Source organism: Chiloscyllium plagiosum, chromosome 9, assembly GCF_004010195.1.
Source record: "Chiloscyllium plagiosum isolate BGI_BamShark_2017 chromosome 9, ASM401019v2, whole genome shotgun sequence".
Taxonomy (NCBI): Eukaryota; Metazoa; Chordata; class Chondrichthyes; order Orectolobiformes; family Hemiscylliidae; genus Chiloscyllium; species Chiloscyllium plagiosum.
The window spans coordinates 14,146,991-14,168,273 of NC_057718.1; the positions used below are offsets into that span (position 1 = coordinate 14,146,991).

The window sequence follows — 21,283 nt, forward strand, 5'->3', positions numbered from 1 at the left end:
TGAACAGGCCGAGGGGAATCAGGTGTTGAGTTACTCTTTGCAAGATTCCTAACCTGCTCTTGTAGCCATTGTGTTTATATGGCTTGTCCAGTTTAGTTTTTAAGACCATAAGACATAGGAGTGGAAGTAAGGCCATTCGGCCCATCGAGTCCACTCCGCCACTCAATCATGGCTGATGCGCATTTCAGCTCCACTTACCAGCGTTCTCCCCGTAGCCCTTAATTCCTCTAGACAACAAGAATCTATCAATCTCGGCCTTGAAGACATTTAGCGTCCCGGCTTCCACTGCACTCCGTGGCAATGAATTCCACAGGCCCACCACTCTCTGGCTGAAGAAATGTCTCCGCATTTCTGTTCTGAAATGACCCCCTCTAATTCTAAGGCTGTGTCCACGGGTCCTAGTCTCCTCGTCTAACGGAAACAATTTCCTAGCATCCACCTTTTCCAAGCCATGTATTATTTTGTACGTCTCTATTCAGTCTCCCCTTAATCTTCTAAACTCCAACGAATACAATCCCAGTATCCTCAGCCGTTCCTCATATGTTAGACCTTTTTGGAAGATGTTGATGGTGGGGGTGTTAATTATTGGCAATGCCATTAAAAATCAGGGGGCGATGGTTCTATTCTCTCTTGTCGGAGGTGGCCCGGCGTGAATGTTACCTATTATGGGGGCGGCAGTGATGATGGTGCCCTTTCACTGTAAGAGTTGTAGCCTGGGTTTCACTGTTGCCTGTCAGTCAGATAGCTCGACTCCAAGTTCCACTCTGGAGACTTGAGCACCAAATCTGGGCTAGCAATCCAGTGCAGTCCAAAGGGAATGCTGCATCAGAGATACTTCCTGTTATTCGGACGAGGCGTTAAAAGGAGGCATCATCTGCCCTGGAAGGTGAAGGCAAAATTCAGAGGAAAGGGAGGAGATGTGGAGACTTCCGGTCAATGTTTATCCTTTAAACAAGTAGGTATAGGACAGATGTTAGGGGTAGATTCTTTACTCAGCGAGTCGTGAGTTCATGGAATGCCCTGCCAGTAGCAGTAGTGGACTCTCCCTCATTATGGGCATTTAAACGGGCATTGGATAGGCATATGGAGGATAGTGGGCTAGTGTAGGTTAGGTGTGCTTGGATCGGCGCAACATCGAGGGCCGAATACTGCGCTGTATTCTTCTATGTTCTATGTTCTAATATCACATTGGATTTGGATTATCAGGCCGTGGTCACACTGCGTTGTGTGGGAGCTTGTTGCGCATCAGTTAGCTGCTCACATTCACAGACGAGAAGAGCGATTAAAGTTCAGAAAGGAATTTCATTGGCTTTGGGAGGACTGGTTGTGCAGTGGGTAATGGCCCCTCTGAGTCAGGAGCTTGGTATTTAAGTGCCATTCGAGGACTTGTTGACTAAAGAGAGTGTGTTCACAGTGCAGCTAAATAGAGTGAGTAGAGACCTGGCAGATCCTGCCAACAGACAACACACAGAGCAGAGAGAGATTCCAGGTCACGCCATCTGCAGAGAGATGCCTCTCGAGGTCTGCTCCCAGACTAGCAACCAGGAAGTGCGAGCTACGGGAACACGGACATAAGGCACCTCCTCCGTTCTCATCATGCAGAAGTCTGCAGCCTTTGGGGTATGCAGGAAAGGTGCTATGCCAATGCAGATCCATTCTCTGTAAAAACTGTAACTGAGAACCGAGCTGTAACTGGAGAACATTCAGATGGAGTGATGATGAAAGAACACGATTCATTTAAAAGGTAGTAAGACAGCGGACTCACTTTTAATGACTGCCAAATGCCTCAGCACGTTTGCATGGAGCCGATTAGAGAGGGGAGCAGATGTCCTGTGAGGTTAAACAGATTTTCCGAGGAGGTGGGGCAGGGATAATGCACCAATGTAAATATTTGGTTCAGCAAGCAGATGGCAGTGCTTTGCTGGAGGCTTGATACTCTTGTTATTTTGCTAGTGGTGTCGCTGGTCACTTCTCATCTCAGGTTTCAGGCATTAATCTGGGACCCACAGCTTTTACGGCAGGTCAGAGCAGCTCTTAAACCCAGAGACACGCAATTAAAATAGCATTCGCCAGTAATGACCCACTCACTGGCTGGGGGATGGTCAGTCGTTTGCTGGGAGATGTAAGTGATATATTTGAAAGGGCTTTGTCACTCTAAATGCATAAAACCTTACAAATGCATGGCTCTGACGCATTTTTGTTTGAGGCTTCCGTTTTCTACCCGTAGTCCCCCTCACCCGCCCCCCCCTCACCCTTGGTCTAGCACCCCACCTTCCTCCATTGCCCCTCAAGTCTTGTGTAAATTGATTCTGCGTAAATTTCGAAACAAACTCGCCATCTGCTAATTAGATTAGCGTTGTAGATGACCCATTTGCATTGTAAGGAGTTCCAGGCCTCATACTCCAATATACCAGTCTCCCAGTGGCTCACCCCAGGGTGGGCCTGCTCATTAGGGGAGAAAGTGAGGACTGCAGATGCTGGAGATCAGAGCTGAAAATGTGTTGCTGGAAAAGCGCAGCAGGTCAGGCAGCATCCAAGCAACAGGAGAATCGACGTTTCGGGCATAAGCCTGAAGAAGAAGGGCTTATGCCCGAAACGTCGATTCTCCTGTTCCTTGGATGCTGCCTGACCTGCTGCGCTTTTCCAGCAACACATTTTCAGCTCTGTTCATTAGGGGACCAGGTTTGAGTTGTGTTATTGGCTTCCTATTCTGAGGCACCGCATTTATAAGACCACGGGAGCAAAGGTAGGCCTTTCAGTGCAGCTCGCCAATTCAATGTGATCTTTGCTGAACCTCAAAACCTCAGTTTCCTGTCTTATCCCCATAACCCTTGATTCCCCATCAGATTGAAAATCTGTTTGTCTCAGTCCTGAATGACCTAGCCTCGACATCCCTCTGCGGTAAATAATTCGAGAGACCTGCTTTCCTCTGAGAGAAGAAATTACAAAAGACCATGAGAAGTAGGGGCCATTCGACCCATCGAGTCCACTCCACTATTCAGTGAGGTCATGGCTATTCTGAAAATCCTTAACGCTATCTTGCTGTCTTACCCATAACCATTGACTCCTTCACTGATTAAAAATCTGTCTATCTTGACCTTGAATATACTTAATGACACAGCCTTGATGGCCCTCTGTGGTGAAGAATTCATCGATTCACAACACTGAGAGAAAAAATCCTCCTCATCTGTTTATAAGACCATAAGAAGTAGGAACAGGAGGGACTGGTGTAACTAACCTAATGACAGACACTAGGCTAGTGTCATGAAACCAGGATCTAGTAAATCCTATTGGTAAAATGTGCAAGTTTCCAATCCATTTACATCTTTTGGCACCCATCTGTTGATTTTTAACTTCCCACACTTTGTGGGTGCTATTGATCACAAAGGGGGAGTCTTCAGTTGCTCTGGCATAGAGTCATGGAGATGTACAGCATGGAAACAGACCCTTTGGTCCAAACCGTACACGCCGATCAGATATCTCAACCCAATCTAGTCCCACTTGCCAGCACCCGGCCCATATCCCTCCAAACCCTTCCTATTCATGTACCCATCCAAATGCCTCTTAAATGTTGCAATTGTACCAGCCTCCACCACTTCCTCTGGCAGCTCATTCCATACATGTACCGCCCTCTGCATGAAAAGTTGCCCCTTAGGTCTCTTTTATATCTTTCCCCTCTCAGCCTAAACCTTTGCCCTCTAGTTCTGGACACCCCCACTCCAGAGAAAATACTTTGTCTATTTATCCTATCCATGCCCCTCATGATTTTATAAACCTCTATAAGGTCACTCCTCAGCCTCCGACGCTCCAGGGAAAACAGCTCCAACCTGTTCAACCTCTCCCCATAGCTCAAATCCTCAAACTCTGGCAAAATCCTTGTAAATCTTTTCTGAACACTTTCAAGTTTCACAACATCTTTCCGACAGGAAGGAGACCAGAGTTGCATGCAATATTCCAACAGTGGCCTAACCAATGTCCTGTACAGCCGCAACATGACCTCCCAACTCCTGAACTCAATACTCTGACCAATAAAGGAAAGCATACCAAACGCCTTCTTCACTATCCTATATATGTGTGACTCTACTTTCAAGGAGCTATGAACCTGCACTTCAAGGTCTCTTTGTTCAACAACACTCCCTAGGACCTTACCATTAATTGTATAGGTCCTGCTAAGATTTGCTTTCCCAAAATGCAGCACCTCACATTTATCAAAGAGCTTTTAATTAGATGTGTTCCTTTATTTCCTTGGTTATCCAAGACTGGCTTTTCCTCACCTTGATATCCTAGTTTTTGACCTGAGTGAACAGTTCTTGAGCACTGTGAAAAATTATTTTGAAAGTCCTCCACTGTTCTCAACTGTTCCACCCTATAACTTGCATTCCCAATCTAATTTAGCCAACTCCTTCCTCATCCCATTATAGTCTCCCTTGTTGAAGCGTAACACCCTGGTTTTAGATGATACTATTTCAGCCTCCATTTGTATCAGGTATTCGATCATACTGTGAACATTCCTTCCGAGAGGATCCTTAACTACAAGATCATTCATTTTACCTGTCTCATTACACAGGACTAGATTGAAGATTGCACGCTCCCTTGTAGGTTTGGTAATATGCTGTTCAAGAAAGTTATCACAGATGTATTCTATGAACCTCTCCTCAAGACTGCCACTACTGTCTTCATTCGGAGATGCCGGTGTTGGACTGGAGTGTACAAAGTTAAAAATCACACCACACCAGGTTATAGTCCAACAGGTTTAATTGGAAGCACAACTAGTGTGCTTCCAATTAAACCTGTTGGACTATAATCTGGTGTTGTGTGATTTTTAACTTTGTATTACTGTCTTCATTTGGCCAATCAATGTGCACGTTAAGGTCCCCCATGGCTACTGCTGTTCCATTCTTATGTGTGTCAGATATTTCTTGATGGATTGCCTGTGCCACTGTAGCATTATTATTGGGTGGCCTATAGCCTACTCCTGATGAAGGACTCCTGCCCGAAACATCGATTTTCCTGCTCCTCGGATGCTGCCTGACCAGCTGTGCTTTTCCACCACCACTATAATATAGACTACTCCCACGAGTGACTTCTTCCCCTTACTATTCCTGATGTCCACCCAAATGGATTCAACTTTTTGCTCCTTAGCTCCTACAGTGTCTCTGCCTATCACCCTAATCTCATCCTTAATTAACAGCATGACTCCACCTCCTTTATCTTGCTGCCTATCCTGCCTAATACCTGGTACCCTTGGATATTTAATTCCCAGTCATCAACACCCTGCAACCACATTTCTGTAATGGCAACTAAATCATATCCCTTTGTACTGATTTTTGCAACAAATTCATCAACTTTATTTTGAATATTATGGGCATTCAGATAAAGTGCCTTTATACTCATTTTCTCTTTACAATCCAGTAATCTCCCTACCTTTTGCATATGATTCTGTCACCCAGTTTTACTTTTCTCTCTTCTAACTTTTGCCCTGATCTCTGCATTGTTTCCTTTCTGCCTGGCTTCCCATCCTCTTGCCATTTCAGTCTGCCCTTCCTCACAGTCTCTCTGCTTGTTGTATCTACCTTTACATCAACTGCTGCATCTTCTGACCTGACACCCTGGTTCCCAACCCCCTCCCAACCTAGTTTAAAGCTTCTCCACTGGCTGTAGGAAACCTGTCCGCAAGGATATTGGTCCCCCTCGAGTTCAGGTGTAACCTGTCCCTTTTGTACAGGGCATACCTTCCCCAGAAGAGAACCCAAATGATCTACAAATCTGAAACCCTGCCCCCTGCACCAACTCTTCAGCTACACACATCTTCCTATTCCTGCCCTCATGAGTGTGTGGCACAGCCAGCAGCCCAGAAATTACTACACCTGAGGTCCTTGCTAGTATCCCTCCTAACTCCCTGAATTCACTTTTCATGACCTCATCCCTTTTCCTAGCTAGGTCATTGGTACCGATGTGTACCACGACTTCTGGCTGCTCACTCTCCTCTTTAAGAATGCCGTAGACTTGATCTGAGACATCCCTGACCCTGGCACCCAGGAGGCAATATACCATCCAGGAGTCTCGCTCTCGTTCACAAAATCTCCTGACTGTTCCCCTAACTAATGACTCCCCTATCAATATCAGGTGGGTGGCCTACAGATTACTCCAATCAGTGACTTCTTCCCCTTATTATTCCTGACCTCCATCCAAATGGATTCAACATTTTGCTCCTTAGATCCTATACTATCTCTGCCTATCATCCTAATCTCATCCTTAATTAAGAGTGCAACCCTACCTATCTTATCCTTATGACATCAAAGGTGCTATATAAACATAAGTCTTTTTGTATGGGATGTTTATGATCTGCCTGAACCAACATAGTACATTGGTGAGACTTTGGTTGAACACATTATCCAAAGGGCAACAATAAAGAGTCCATGATCTTGGAGGCAGTATAGTGGCATGAATTAAGGAATGGCTAACTATTGGAAGATAGAGAGTTGGGATAAGGGGTGCATTTTCAGGACGGCACCCTGTAATTAGCAGTGTGCCACAGGGACCAGTGCTGGGGCCACAATTATTTATAGTATATATTAGTGACTTGGATGAGGAAGGTGAATGTACTATCTCCATTTTTGCGGATGACACAAGAATAGGTTGGAAGTGGTGAGGATGGCACAAAGATTCTGCAGAGGGTTACAGATAGGTTAAGCGAGTGAGCAAAACTTGGCAGATGGAATATAATGTGAGTAGGTGTGAGAGTGTACACTTGGGCAGGAAGAAAAGAGGAGGTGAGTATTATTTAAATGAAGAAAGACTGCAGAAGGCTACAGAACAGAGGGATTCAGGAGTCCTTTTCCATGAATCACAAAAAGCTAGCATCCAAGTTACAGTAGGTAATAGGGAAGGTAAATGGATTGCAGGTCTCTATTTCTAATGGACTGGAGTATAAAGCTTTGGAAGTCCTGCTAAACTAGTCGAGGCAGTAGATCACAGCTGGAATACTGTGAACAGTTTTGGACACTGCATCTAAGGAAAGATATACCAGCATTGGAGACAATCCAGAAAAAGTTCACTGGGTTGATACCAAGTATAGAGGGGCTGTTTCATGAGGAAAGGTTAAGTAGATTGGGCCTGTATTCATTGGAATGTAGAAGAATGAGATGATGTAGGATCTAAGGAGCAAAATGTTGAATCCATTTGGGTGGAGATCAGGAGATCAGGAATAATAAGGGGAAGAAGTCACTGGTGTGAGTAATCTATAGACCACCCATCTAATAGTGATAGGAAATTTATTGGTTAGGGGAACAGTCAGGAGATTACTGAAATGTACAGGTTGTTTCCCCTTGAGGGAGAGTCGAGGATTCAGAATCTCAAAAGGGGTTGCACATTTCAGCCACAAAATGAAGAGAAATTCCTTCTTTCAGAGGGTTGTGAACTCTGTCGAATTCTTTATCACAGAGGGCTGTTAATGCTGACCGTTAACTATATTCGAGGCTGAGACAGACAGAATTTTACTGAGTAAGGGAATGAAGAATTATGGGGGAAAGGCAGGAAAATGGAGTTGAAGATAATCAGGGCAGCCATGATTTCATGAAAGGTGAAGTGGACTAGATGGGCGAATGGCCTATTTCTGTGACTATATCTCATGGAGTTTGCAGGTTGTTACCTCTGTAACCATCACCAACCCTACAGCATTCTGTATTCCTCTCATTCTTGTGCACTGTCCACTTTCTTTCCCCAACCAATAATGGTTATCCCCTTAGCTCTTTGGGACCTATTCTCTGGAATTCTTCTCCCCAGACTCCTTCAGGTCTGCAGCTGTCCCCTCCATTAGCCTGAAAGATGCTGTGTAAAAACCTACCCTTTAGATCAAGTGTTTTTTGTTTATTATTCCATCAGGGATGTTGTTGGGGTTGCTGACTAGTCCAGCATTTGTTGCCCATTCCTAGTTGCTTTTGAACAATTGCTGGTGAATTGCCGTTTTGAATCACTGCACTCGATTTATGTTAGTACCTCACAGAGCCCTAAGATATCTTAAGTGGCTCGGTGTCAGAGTTTGTCACTGCTCCTATGAAGCACAATGGGATGTTTTACTGCATTAAAGACACTGTATAAATGTAAATTGTTGTTTAATGCTATCTGAACTAATACCATGTTATACTAATGACTTTGTCACAAACCACTAAGGATAGATTAATATTACAGATAGGGATGATGCATCTGAACAGACAGTTCATTGAATGCAAAGGTAACTGTGCAATGTCATTGTTCATTAAGTTTTGAAGCCAAGTTTACTGCATTTACCATTCCTGATTGTGAAACTCTCCTATTAGCAAACCTTAATGGTCCTCCATGTCCCACACATTCCTGCTTTTCATTTGGGACTGTTCTGTAAACATTTTTTTTGGCAATGTAAAAGGCACTATATAAATGCATGTTACTGCTATATTGCTAAATTACCATTTTTGATTAGACTTTCCACTGCAGCCATCAGCCTGGAACCCAAAGCCTTTTGATTCAGTGGCATGAAGTAAATTCAGCTGAGGGAACTTGATGCAAATTGGAGGGTTAAATAAACACTCATGAATAATGTTAATCTGAGACAGAATGTCTTAAATAAAAGAAAGAAATACTGCAGATGCTGGAATTCTGAAATAAAAATATGAGGACTGAAGAAACTCTGCAGGTGAGATAGAAATAGAGTTCATGTTGTGAGTCCAGTATGACTCTTCTTGCAAAATCCTTGCTGAAATTTCAATTTTTCATTGGCATATTGAATGCACCTTTTCATTTGGAACATAATTTTTAAAAAATCAGTTATGGTTTGGCTGATGGTGTGTACCACTGTGTTAAGTGTTGTACGTTAGCCTGTTTCACATTTAACAGTATTTTCCAAAAGTTACACTCCTCGGCAAAAGGGCTCCACGAGAGAAATGAACAATACTGCAGATGCTGAAGTAAAACTTGATAATGCTGGAGAAACCCAGCAGGTCTGGCAGCATCTGTGGAGAGAGAAACACAGTGTGTTTCAGTCCAGTCTGACTCTTCTTTGGAACTGTAAGGAAGCAGCAATGTGTTTTATGACATTGAAAGGGGAGAAGGAAGAAAAGGGAAGATCAGGGATAGGGTAGAGGTCTGGAAAGATTAAACGTTAAGTCATGGATCAGAAGGCAAAGGGAGTGGTAATGACTGCAGTGAAAAAGACAAAGCATTTGCCCAGAAAGAGTGTAAGTGACAGAATAATCAACAGTTCAAATCAAAAACGTGAAAAACAAGACTCACATGTCAGAAGAACCAAAATCAAAATGAGGGACAGAGCTCATATCCAAAGGTGTTGAACTCAGTGTTGAGACCAGAAGGTTGTATAATGCTTAATTGGAAGATGATAGGCTGTTCCCTACGCTTTCATCGAGCGTGACTGGAATACTGCAGCAGACTGCGGACAGACATGTGAGAGCGCTGTGATGAATTAAAATGGCAAGCAGTCCAAAGCTGGACAGAGACCTGAGTACAAACATCTAGACTGATGCTGCAGGACTGAGGGGGTGCTGTGCTATTGGGAGTCGCATTTTTCAACTAAACCAAAACCCTGCGCTCCCTCACGAGTGGATGTTAAATATCCCATGGCATTATTCCGAACAAGAGGCAGGGGGAGTTATCCTGGGCATCCTGTTCAATTTTTATATCTCAATCAATATCACAAAATTACTGATGACCCTGTTTTTATCACCTCGCTGTTTAAGGAGCTTGCTGTGAGCAAATTGGTTGTGATGTTTCTGTCTGTCAATAATCATTTCATAGAAATTGAGAACATTGTGACACTTCGTTTAAATACAAGCTTTTCCCTAAGGTTTATCAAATGTAGTTCGTCATTAATTCAGTTAATCATATTTACAAGTCAGTGGTGATGGTGATTTTAGAGAATGGCAATAGCTGTGTAAAACCCAGGTTTGTTCTCAGTGTTGGGGCTCAGAAAAGATTTACAAGGATGTTGCCAGGGTTGGAGAATTTGAGTTTTAGGAAGAGGCTGAACAGGCTGGGGCTGTTTTCCCTGGAGCGCCGGAGGCTGAGGGGTGACCTTATAGAGGTTTACAAAATCATGAGGCACATGGATAGGAAAAATAGACAAAGTCTTTTCCCTGGGGTGGGGGAGTCCAGCACTAGAGGGCACAGGTTTAAGGTGAGAGGGGAAAGATATAACAGACACCGAAGGGGCAATCCTTTCACGCAGAGGGTGGTGCATGTATGGAATGAGCTGCCAGAGGAAGTGGTGGAGGCTGGTACAATTGCAACATTTAACAGGCATTTGGATGAGTATATGAATAGGAAGGATTTGGAGGGATATGGGCCGGGTGCTGGCAGGTGGGACTAGATTGGGTTGAGATATCTGGTCGGCATGGACGGGTTGGACCGAAGGGTCTATTTCCATGCTGTACATCTCTATGGCTCTATGACTCTATTCTGGGAAGGGTAAGGGGGTGGTAGCTGAGAAAATTAAAGTAAAACTTAATTAAAGCAAACTAAAATTAAGTTCCCTGATATTTCATTGATAACAATAATAGCTTATATTTATAAAGCACCATTAACATAATGAAACCTTCCAACTTGTGTAACAGAGCAATAGCATTAAAGTGTAACACCAGGCCACTAGGGAGATATTAGGACAAAGTATGATCAAAGAAGAAGTTATAATGAGGGTCTTAAAGGAGGTAAGCGAGGTAGAGAGACAGAGAGATGTTGGCTGGGAAACAAAGAGTTTAGGGCTGAGTCAACTCTGCGGGTACAGTTACAGAGTTTAAATGATATTTGGATAAGTACATGAATAAGAAATGTTTGGAGGGATATGGCCTATGTGCAGAGAGGTGGGACTAGTTTAGTTTGGGATTGTGGTCGGCATGGACTGGTTGGACCATAGGGTCTGTTTCCGTGCTGTATGACTTTATAACTCTATAATTAAAAACCCATGAAAGGAGTAGCTATAAGAAACTAGGCTTAATGCTGATAACAGAGAGTTGTGGGGCCAAAGGAGATTGCAGAGATAGGGAGGGGTAAAGCATGGAGTAATTCAAAATCCAGCGTGAGAATTTTCACATGGGTCTGTCTTCTGCAATGTGACTAAGGAAGAGAAGGAATAGAAGCACCAATTCTAGAAGGATTTGAGTCAAATGGACTAATGGAAACATTTTTCTTCACTGTCAGCTGCCCATTATATTTCTTTGTACGAGTGCTTTATGGTTAAGTGCCAGGGATCTCTTAATTGAGAAGGGGGATTGAGATAGATGTCATATTTTTCATTTCTCAACACAAGTCACAGTGCGGCTTCCATTCTGCTTGCTCATCTGAAGACTGGATCAAGAACTAAATAAACTTACTGAACTGAAACAGACTGATTCCAATTGTTATCAGATTTGGGACCTAATCCAAACACCCTCCAGTTGAACAGTAAATGTATTTATTTAGCCACTGGACTATACAATTGTTCTTCACTAGAAATTGTGCCTTCTGCTATTTAAACCCAAAACTCTGGAATTTTCATCTGAAACTCTCTACCCTTCTCCATTAAAACCTTCCACTTTGATGAAGCTGCCCAGATATCTCCTCATGTGGCCTGGTCACATTAACTTAGTTTATAAAGAACATTGAGAATTTTTCAATGTGTTAAAGGTGCCATATAGTTTGTATTGTAATTTTGTACAAGAATTTTTGTTGTAAAGAATTTAGCTGAGGTTATAATTCTACCCTGCGGGATTATAGGGTGAGATCTCTCTTGAGTTATTGATTGAAGTTGAAAATATTTGACAGGACCTAAGAATTATTCGGTAAAATATTTTAACACAGTTCAGCAACAAGCCAGAGCTTAGATATTGCAGACGTGTAATTGGATTTGAATGATTATTGCCACTTGCATGTTATAGTGTGTAATACAGTAAAATACAGTGAAAAGCATCAATAATGAGCTACTTCTTGTATTTTAGGGGAGTTCATTAAGTAACTGGTACCCTGCTGGTAATGCAGGATGAGGTGCTTATATAATTGGTCAAGTAATACAGACGTCTGGACCAATGTTCAAATCCCATTACAGCAGTTGGAGAAATGTGCATATAATTAATACATCGTGGATAAAAATACTCATTAATGATGATCCTGGATCTGGCAGGGGGTTGTAAAAGCCCATCTAGTTCCCACTTTTCTCAGTAATCAAGGAAGATGGGGAGTGGGGGGGTGTTTGGAGATTATAACCTGAGGTCAACCCGAGGGTTAGCCATTGTGAAGGTGACAGTGTAGTGGCACTGCCTGTGGGTTAGTAATCTGGGAGGCTGAGACGAAAGCTGTGGGAGCATGAGTTCACACTCTGCTGTGGTAGCTGGTGGAATTTAAAATTCAACTAATAGGATTATTCTAGAAGGTTAATCTCAGTAGTGGTGACTGTAACAACTCTGATCAATGTGGTAAACACCCAGCTGGTTCACTAATCCCTTTTACAAAGAACAAAGAAAATTTACAGCCCAGGAACAGGCCCTTCAGCCCTCCAAGCCCTGAGCCGATCCAAATCCACTGTCTAAACCTGTCGCCCAATTCCTAAGCATCTGTATCCTCTGCTCCCCGCCTACTCATGCATCTGTCCAGATGCATCTTTAAATGAATCTACCATGCCTGCCTCTACTACCTCAGCTGGCAATGTGTTCCAGGCACCTACCACCCTCGTGTAAAGTACTTGCCGTGTAAACCCCCTTAAAAACCTTTCACCTCTCACCTTGAAAGCATGACCTCTCGTTATTGAATCTTTCACCTTGGGAAAAAGTTTATCTCTATCGACGCTGCCTATACCCTTAATGATTTTGTAGACCTCAATCGGGTTTCCAACCCCACCGCCCCCCCATCTCCTTTTCTCTAATGGAAACAAACCTAACCTACTCAACCTCTTTTCATAGCTAGCACCTTCCATACAAGGTGGTATGGAAGGCGTTAGCACTGCTGCCTGTCTCTCTGAATCTGAGAGACAGACGGCAGTGATAGCTGAAGATTATGATTTATAAAACTAAACTTTTTTTTTGTTTTACCATCGATCCAGAATGCACCTTATATACCAATCCATGACCTCTCCCTCCAACACCTCTCGGTTTGAATTCTGCACCCTCACCGTCCGTTAGCACCGACCTTAGGGAAGGAGATCTGCCGACTGAATTGGGACACTGTTTCTGAAGCACAAACTGTTAAAACATATGCTTGCAGTAACTCAATTACAACACTTTAAGTGCTGTTTCTAAAGCGCAATTTTTCAGTAACACAGGATTGCACAGGATGCAATATCGAGTTATAGAAGAGTTACCTGGTCATAGCGCCTCAGGATGACTCCTAGCTGATAAAGTACACCTTTCTCATGTCAGTAACTATTATCATGGAAAAAAATTGCAGCAGCCAGTGTGTGCGCAGCAAATTCCCACAGGTGGCAACGTGATAAATCAGCAGAAACTCTGCTGTCTCATGTCATCTGAGGTCAAATATTGGTCAGGATTCCAGGGAGAAACTGCCCAGCACTTCTTTGGAAAGTTATCACAGCTTGCCTTTATTTCTGAGATTCACCAGGGACAGTACAAATGGGGCTATCCAAAAGAGAGCACTACTGACAGTTCAGCATTCCCTTGGCATTGCACTGCAGAGTTAACTGACGGGTCCCAAAATCTGGGGTGGGACTTGAAACCCTGCCCGAGTCAGAGTGGGAAGAGGTTGGCCACTCAGCAGAAACTGTGTCAGAAAGGAAATCTTGCTCAATCCCTACTTGTAACGAGTGACTATTGAGAATCCAATGGGTTAAAATAAATCAGCAAGAGTTCTAATCGAAGGCATACAATGGCAGATCCTTCTGCATTGCAAAGCTTCATAACCAGGCAGGACATTGAGTGGCCTGGAGGGAGCAGAAGATACTTGGCTAGATAGAATGAGCCCAGCCAGCTGCGCAGCTCATGAATATTTCAAGGTCTTTCCATTCAAACCTTTCACAAGGGAGACGACATGTGCTTGTATGACAGGGATGGGATTAGATTAGATTACTTAGTGTGGAAACAGGCCCTTCGGCCCAACAAGTCCACACCGCCCCGCCGAAGCGCAACCCACCCATACCCCTACCTTTACCCCTTACCTAACACTACGGGCAATTTAGCATAGCCAATTCACCTGACCTGCACATCTTTGGACTGTGGGAGGAAACCAGAGCATCCGGAGGAAACCCACGCAGACACGGGGAGAACGTGCAAACTCCACACAGTCAGTCGCCTGAGGCAGGAATTGAACCCGGGTCTCTGGCGCTGTGAGGCAGCAGTGCTAACCACTGTGCCACCGTGCCACCCAGGGATGTTTTTAACAACGTGGTAAAGTCAGGAAGGTGGGGTAGGGGAGATGGTTTTTTGTTTTATCCTCCTCTGCCCACTCTGGCATAGAGTCAGACAAAGAGCAGACACTGGTTAATAGCTCATGGCACCCTTCACTGCCAATCAGCTGGCTGTTTCCAGGCCGCCTGATCTCCACACTGAACAAGCCAGCTCTGGCTTGCCTGTCACTGTCCCTGCTTCAGATAGCTTCGTGACACAGATCCCAATAGCATTTCAAGGTAAGACGTGGGATTTTAATTAGGATTTATTTACTTGCTAACAGCGGAAAGCTGTTCCTTTGAGCATCCGACAGGTGAGAGAGAAAGACCTTGCTGGAAATAAACATAGCAAAGGAGCAATTTTCAAATCCCGTTGCCTTGTTCACTCAGCATCAATGCAATGCATGTTCTCAATATAGATTGGAGATGATTGAATTGGAGAATTAGGTGAAGATTTAGGTTGGTTATCTGTAAGGGCTGTTTCTGAGACACCACGGCATTGTTCACTGAAGACATTCACATTGTCTGGCTCAGCACTAACATTGTTAATTGGTTAGTGAGTTTGTGTTCTTTATTGTGAGGGCCCATTGATAATCGTTTGGGTGGAATTGAGCTTCCTGGTTTCTGCTTGAACACACCAACTCTTTCTTCACTTAATCCCCCGATAATGAATGTTTTTGTTTGAGGTGATGATTGAGAGATAAATATTGGCCAAGCCACCCCATTCTCCTTCAAAATATTGCCATGATTACCTATAATGGGAGACAGGATTAACCCCTCATTTGAAAGACTGCACCTCTGACAGAGCAGCATTCCCTCCGCACTATGCTGGCATGTCAGCCTGGTCTACTTGCCTTTTGGATTCAGGAGTGGGATTTGAACTCTCGACTTCTGAGCACCTGAATGGGTCGGCAGGGAACAGTCAGGGGTGCTGTCTTTCACCCATTCTGGATTAATGATTTGGAGATGCCAGTGTTGGACTGGGGTGTACAAAGTTAAAATCACACAACACCAGATTATAGTCCAACAGGTTTAATTGGAAGCACACTACTTTCGGAGCGACGCACCTTCGTCAGGTGATAGTGGAGGGCTCAATCCTCCACCATTGGGATTGAGCCCTCCACTATCACCTGATGAAGGAGCGACGCTCCGAAAGCTAGTGTGCTTCCAATTAAACTGTTGGACTATAACCTGGTGTTGTGTGATTTTTAACTTAATTCTGGATTAAAGTCACCTTGAGCTTGGTGGCTTTCTGATTGACACTGCTGCCTCACAGCACCAGGGACCTGGGTTCGATTCCAACCTCGGGCGACAGTCTGTGAGGAGTTTGCACATTCTCCCCATGTCCGTGTGGGTTTCTTCTGGGTGCTCCAGTTTCTGCCCACAGTCCAAAAGATGTCCAGGTTAGGTGAATTGACCATGCTAAATTGCCCATACTGAGTAGGGATGCGCAGGCTAGGTGGGTTAGCCATGGGAAATGCAGGGCTATGGGGATAGGGTGAAGGGGTGGCCTGGGTGGGATGCTATTTGGTAGGTTGCTGTGGACCAAATAGGCTGCATGGTCTGCTTCCCCACTGTAGGGATTCTGTGAAATGGTTTCCTAAAATAATGAACTGAATGTAATCAGTGTGTCAGGATTATAATTGGACCCCATTGAAATATTGAATGCCTTAAGTGGCTTCACAATCGTGTCTGGGAGTCTGAGGTTTTGCAAAGAATGCCACTAGTTTAATGATACGCTGACTTAACCCAGCGAAGGGCACGAGGTGGCACCCTCACCTGTTATCGTTCAGATGTCATGAGGTTCTAGGTTTAAGTGCCACCCCAGAGACTATAAGAGTGAGTAGTGCAGGTGGACACTCTGAGGGCATTCTACTCCGTCTTTCCGAAGAGACGTTTAACCTGAGGTCTTGTCTCATCCTCTGTCGTAGACATAAAGAATCCCAGGGCATTATTTTGACGAAGAGCAGGGGCATTCTCCCTAGTGCCCAATATTTCACCTTGTTTGGGCAGTCCATCGGTATGGGGGATAACACTCTCTCTTCCACTCCAATGCTGGGTGATACACCCTCCTGTGGGCTAGGGGCTGTTTGAAAAGGCAGGTGGGTACGACACTTGGGTTTCTGCATGTTCCTTCTGCTGCTTGCGTTTGATTTCCCCCCGCCCCCCCCCCCCCCATCCTCCCCAATCTGGGTTTATCCGTGACATAGTGGGGGTTGTGCATGTGTTACAATGTTTAACCCCCTCCTCTCAATTGGCATCACACAAGCAGATTGTCAGGGGTTGCTGTCACATTTCAGTTCTATGGGAGCTTGCTGTGTGCAAATTGAATGCAGGACTTTGCAGAAGTGGAGGGGGTACAGCAGGATAAATAGGGATGGGTAAGAGCAGGGATTGATCACACTGGTACACTAACTGGTGCTCTTCTGCTTTGGAACTGAGGCATGCCTCTTGGATCAGAATAGATGAATTGTGTATATTTAGCCACTGGACTTGACGGCAGCAATGTGTAACCGTGACACTGGAGGTGCCTGGAATAGAACAGCTCGCTACATTTGCCGCCACTGACATCAGTCCCTTTACTCAGTAGTAACGTTTGTTCAAACAAAAATGAGATCAAAAATGCTGGAGGGCAGGGGTTTGAAGGAGCACTGGTGTCAATCTGCTTAAATCTCTGGATTACTCAGTGAAGCAGACAGCAAGTCTAAGTGTTCAGACAGTTCTGGCTGCCATCCTGGATTGACGTCATTCAGCACTCCATATGGTTGTGGTCACCTTGACCTTTGACTGTGGTGTGGATGATTTAGTCAGGGGGAAGTGCTAAGAGAGGGTTAGTCACTCTCTCTTTCTTTCATCTCATCCTGCAAGGATTTGGTTCCTGGGCTCTTGTGAACTGAGACAGTAGGTGCCATTCATATTTGACCAGGGGTGGGCATATTACCTCTTAGGCACTGATCAAGCCCCATGTTTAGGTTTGTTTGTGCCCTCCTTAGTATTCAGTTGTGTAGGCATGGACCCTCCTCAACAACCTGAGGGCACCAGCTCGGTCATCTTAACTGAGGGACAGTGCAAGGATTAAACCTTGGCTTATTTGCGGTCCCTGTGAGTTGCTGCACTATACCAGGCAGTATTATTTTTTTTAAAATGCATTTGTTTAGTTGCTGTGGACATTACTGACCAGGCCAGCATTTATTGCAGATCCCTAATCCCATTTTAGAATCTTGTGCGTCTGGAATCACATATAAACCAGACCAGATAAGGACAGCAACTTCCAAAGAATGCTAGTGAACCAGATGGAATTTTACTATAATTGATGGAGATTATGAAGCTGCCTTTAGTTACCTGGGGTGTTTTGACTATGTAACTAGTACAATAAACAAGTGAGAACTGGCGAATGAGATTTATTTAGTTTTTTGGAAGGCTTTTGATAAAATCCCTCAACAGGTTAGTGGGCAAAATTGAAGCACATGGGCTGGGGATAATATAGTGACATGGATTGAAGATTGCTTGATAGACATGAAACAGAGAGTGGAATTAAATGGGTCTTTTTCCATGTTGCAAGTAGGAACTGGTGGGGTAGGTGAGCATCAGTGTTCAGCCCCAGCTATTGATGACATTTGTAAATGGCCTGGATGAGGAAACCAAATACAACGTTTTCATGTTTGCTGATGTTATAAAACTGTGAATTGCGAAGCTTGGCTTTCAAGGTGATTTAGACCAGTTGAGCAAGTGGGCAAACACATAGCAATATGGCTAAGTGTAAAGTTATACACTATGGTGTGAGAAATGGAAAATAAGAGTATTTTTTTAAATGACGATAATGTTGGAATGTGTGGATTTAGAAAGAAACCTGGGTGTCCTTGTAAACTAGTCAATGAAATTGACTGGAAGGCAAAGGGTATATTGACCTTCATTGCAAGAAGATTTGAGTTCAGAAGTAGGGATGTGTTACTGCAGCTATACAAGGACTACACATGGAGTACTATGTGTAGTTTTGGTCTCCCTATCTAAGAAAGGAAACACTTGCCATGGAGGAAGTGGGCTGATTCCAGGGTGGCAGGACTGTCCAGGGAGAAGGAATTGGTTCCACTGGGTCTGTATTTACTTGAGTTTAGAAGGATGAAAGGAAATCTGATTGAAACATTTATAATTCTAAGAGGCCTGGACAAATTAGATGTAGGGAGGATGTTTTCTCTAGTTGGGGAATCGAAAACAAGGGACACAGACTCAGGATGTGGGGTAGGCCATTTTGGACTGAGATGAAGAAATATTGCTTCTCTCAAAGAATGGTGATCCTGGGGAATTCTCTACCACAGAAGGCTATAGAGGCCAAATCACTGAATGTATTCAAGAAAGAGATTGATAAACTTTTAGATTTTAAAGGCTTCAAGAGATATAGAATTCCTACAGTATGGAAACAGGCCCAACAAATCCACATTTACTCTCTGGAGAGCAACCCATCAAGACTCACTCCCCTCGATCCCTGATTAATGTATCAACCTACATATCCCTGAACACTATGGGCAATTTAGCATGGCCAATGCACCTAACCTGCACATCTTTGGACCGTGGGAGGAAACCCACGCAGACATGGGGAGAATGTGCAACCTCCACACAGACAGTCACCTGAGGCTAGGATCAAACCCAGGTCCCTGGCGCTATGAGGCAGCAGTGCTAACTACTGAGCCACTGTGTCGCCTGATATGGGGAGCAAGCAGGAATATAGCATTGAAGTAGTGAATATGGCATGATCATATTGATTACAGAGTTGGCTCAAAGGGCTGAATGGCCTACTCCTAGCTTTTATGGTAGCTCTTAATACCAGATTTTATTGAATTCAGTTGCACCATCCACCATGGTGGGATTTGAAGCTTCATCCTCAGATCATTAACCTTGGTTTCTGGATTGCTAGTTCCTATAACATTAGCAGTGTCTCCTTCTGGGTCTAACCGAGGGGGAGGGGGTTTCTGCTTGTGTTGGGCATCCTTGCGGTTTTAAGAGTTGACTGCTTAGGCAAACGCTTGGAGTAAAATATAGTGTGGGGCTTGGTGCTTTTAGTTTGTGGGAGGCAGTGGACTTGTCATTGTTGGTGACATGGTCATTTAATTGTCATTGACCAGCCAGATTCAGAGCTCATTAACTGTGATTGGCTGAAACATCTAGCATGGTCCTTCTTCCTTAGAAAGGAGAGGCCGAGTCCTGAAGAAGGGTTACACCCGAAATGTTAACTTCTCCACCTCCTGATGCTGCCTGGCTTGCTGTGTTCTTCCAGCCTCCTGCTTGATGTAAAGTTCTGGCAGGTTGCTTTAGTGACGCTGCCCATAGAGTCATAGAGTCATAGAGATGTACAGCATGGAAACAGACCCTTCGGTCCAACCCATCCATGCCGACCAGATATCTCAACCCAATCTAGTCCCACCTGCCAACACCCGGCCCATATCCCTCCAAATCCTTCCAATTCATATACCCATCCAAATGTCTCTTAAATGTTGCAGTTGTGCCAGCCTCCACCACTTCCTCTGGCAGCTCATTCCATACACGCACCACCCTCTGCGTGAAAAAATTGCCCCTCTCTCCTTAAACCTATGCCCTCTAGTTCTGGACTTCCCCACCCCAGGGAAAAGACTTTGTCTATTTAGCCTATCCATGCCCCTCATGATTTTATAAACCTCCATAAGGTCACCCCTCAGCCTCCGACACTCCAGGGAAAACAGCCCCAGCCTGTTCAGCATCTCCCTAACACTCAAATTCTCCAACCCTGGCAACATCCTTGTAAATCTTTTCTGAACCCCAACACTGAGAACAAACCTGGGTTTTACACAGCTATTGCCATTCTCTAAAATCACCATCACCACTGACTTGTAAAGATCTTACACACTTGTCCAACTCCACACTTTGGTTACAGTCCAATAATGAGCTCACCTGCCTGCAATTGTCATTCCTTTTTAACATCCTAATGGTTCATTATAAGAGTCAAGGATTGGTGAAAGATGTAGAAGGGATCTGAGAAGCTCGTGAACAGAACTTGAGGTGAAGGACTGTCCAACATAGTGCTTTCTAAGGTTCATCTCAGAGATGTAAATAATCTAACACTGGTGCTGATTTAACTTTGCCTCATTGATGGTTCTGGTCTCATGCTGATAGATAATCTGTTCATGCTGATGTACCCTGATTATCCACCCATTCTGAAGGTGTGACCTTTGTTTATCATTCACTCTATGACTTGGAATGGCATGGTGGCTCAGTGGTTAGCACTGCTGTCTCACAGCACCAGGGACCTGGGTTCAATTCCACCCTCAGGTGACTGCCTGAGGGGTGTTTGCACACTCTCCCCATGTCTGTGGGTTTCCTTTTGCAATCCATGGACCTGCAAGTTAGGTGAGTTGCCAATGCTAAACTGCCTATAATGTCTAGGGATGTGTAGGCTAGGTGAATTAACCATGGAGAATGCAGGGTTATGGGGACAGGTCAGGGAGGTGGATCTGGGTGAGCTGTCCATGTGGACATGATGGGTCATATGGCCTTTTTCCACACTGTAAGGATTCCATGATTGATTCATGATGATCTATATGAAATTACTGGTATTCCTTTGTGGCTACTGACTTGATTGATAACTATTGCAACCCTTTTCCCCACCAAATTTCTCATGGTCCTCACAAAAGGACTGGCTCATACTGTAGAGGTATCAGTCCGAGGGGCAGGCAGATCTCCATTCCGATATGAGCTGACCACCCATTGTGAGGCCTTCCTGAGTGGAATAGCCCAGTCTCTCACTAAGACCAACCAATGAGCAATCAGCTTTCTTTACAGTGCTCTCTTCTGAATGTGCAACAAGAGAGGCTATTAGCACTGAAAACTTATTGTTTTGAGGAAGAATAGTTTACCTTGGTTGCTGGACGACAGAGGGTGTCTGGCTCTTCCAATTCAGAG

General features: G+C 44.3%; 1 protein-coding gene across 1 annotated transcript in view; it reads left to right on the forward strand.

Moving 5' to 3' along the window:
* Positions 1-2,047: 2,047 nt before the first annotated feature.
* Positions 2,048-21,283, forward strand: part of kif26ba (kinesin family member 26Ba) — a 297,812-nt gene continuing 278,576 nt past the window's right edge. The window contains exon 1 of the mRNA XM_043695424.1: positions 2,048-2,122. Within this exon, the coding sequence (XP_043551359.1) occupies positions 2,099-2,122 (24 nt within the window). The 5' untranslated portion in view covers positions 2,048-2,098. The remainder of the gene's footprint in view (positions 2,123-21,283) is intronic.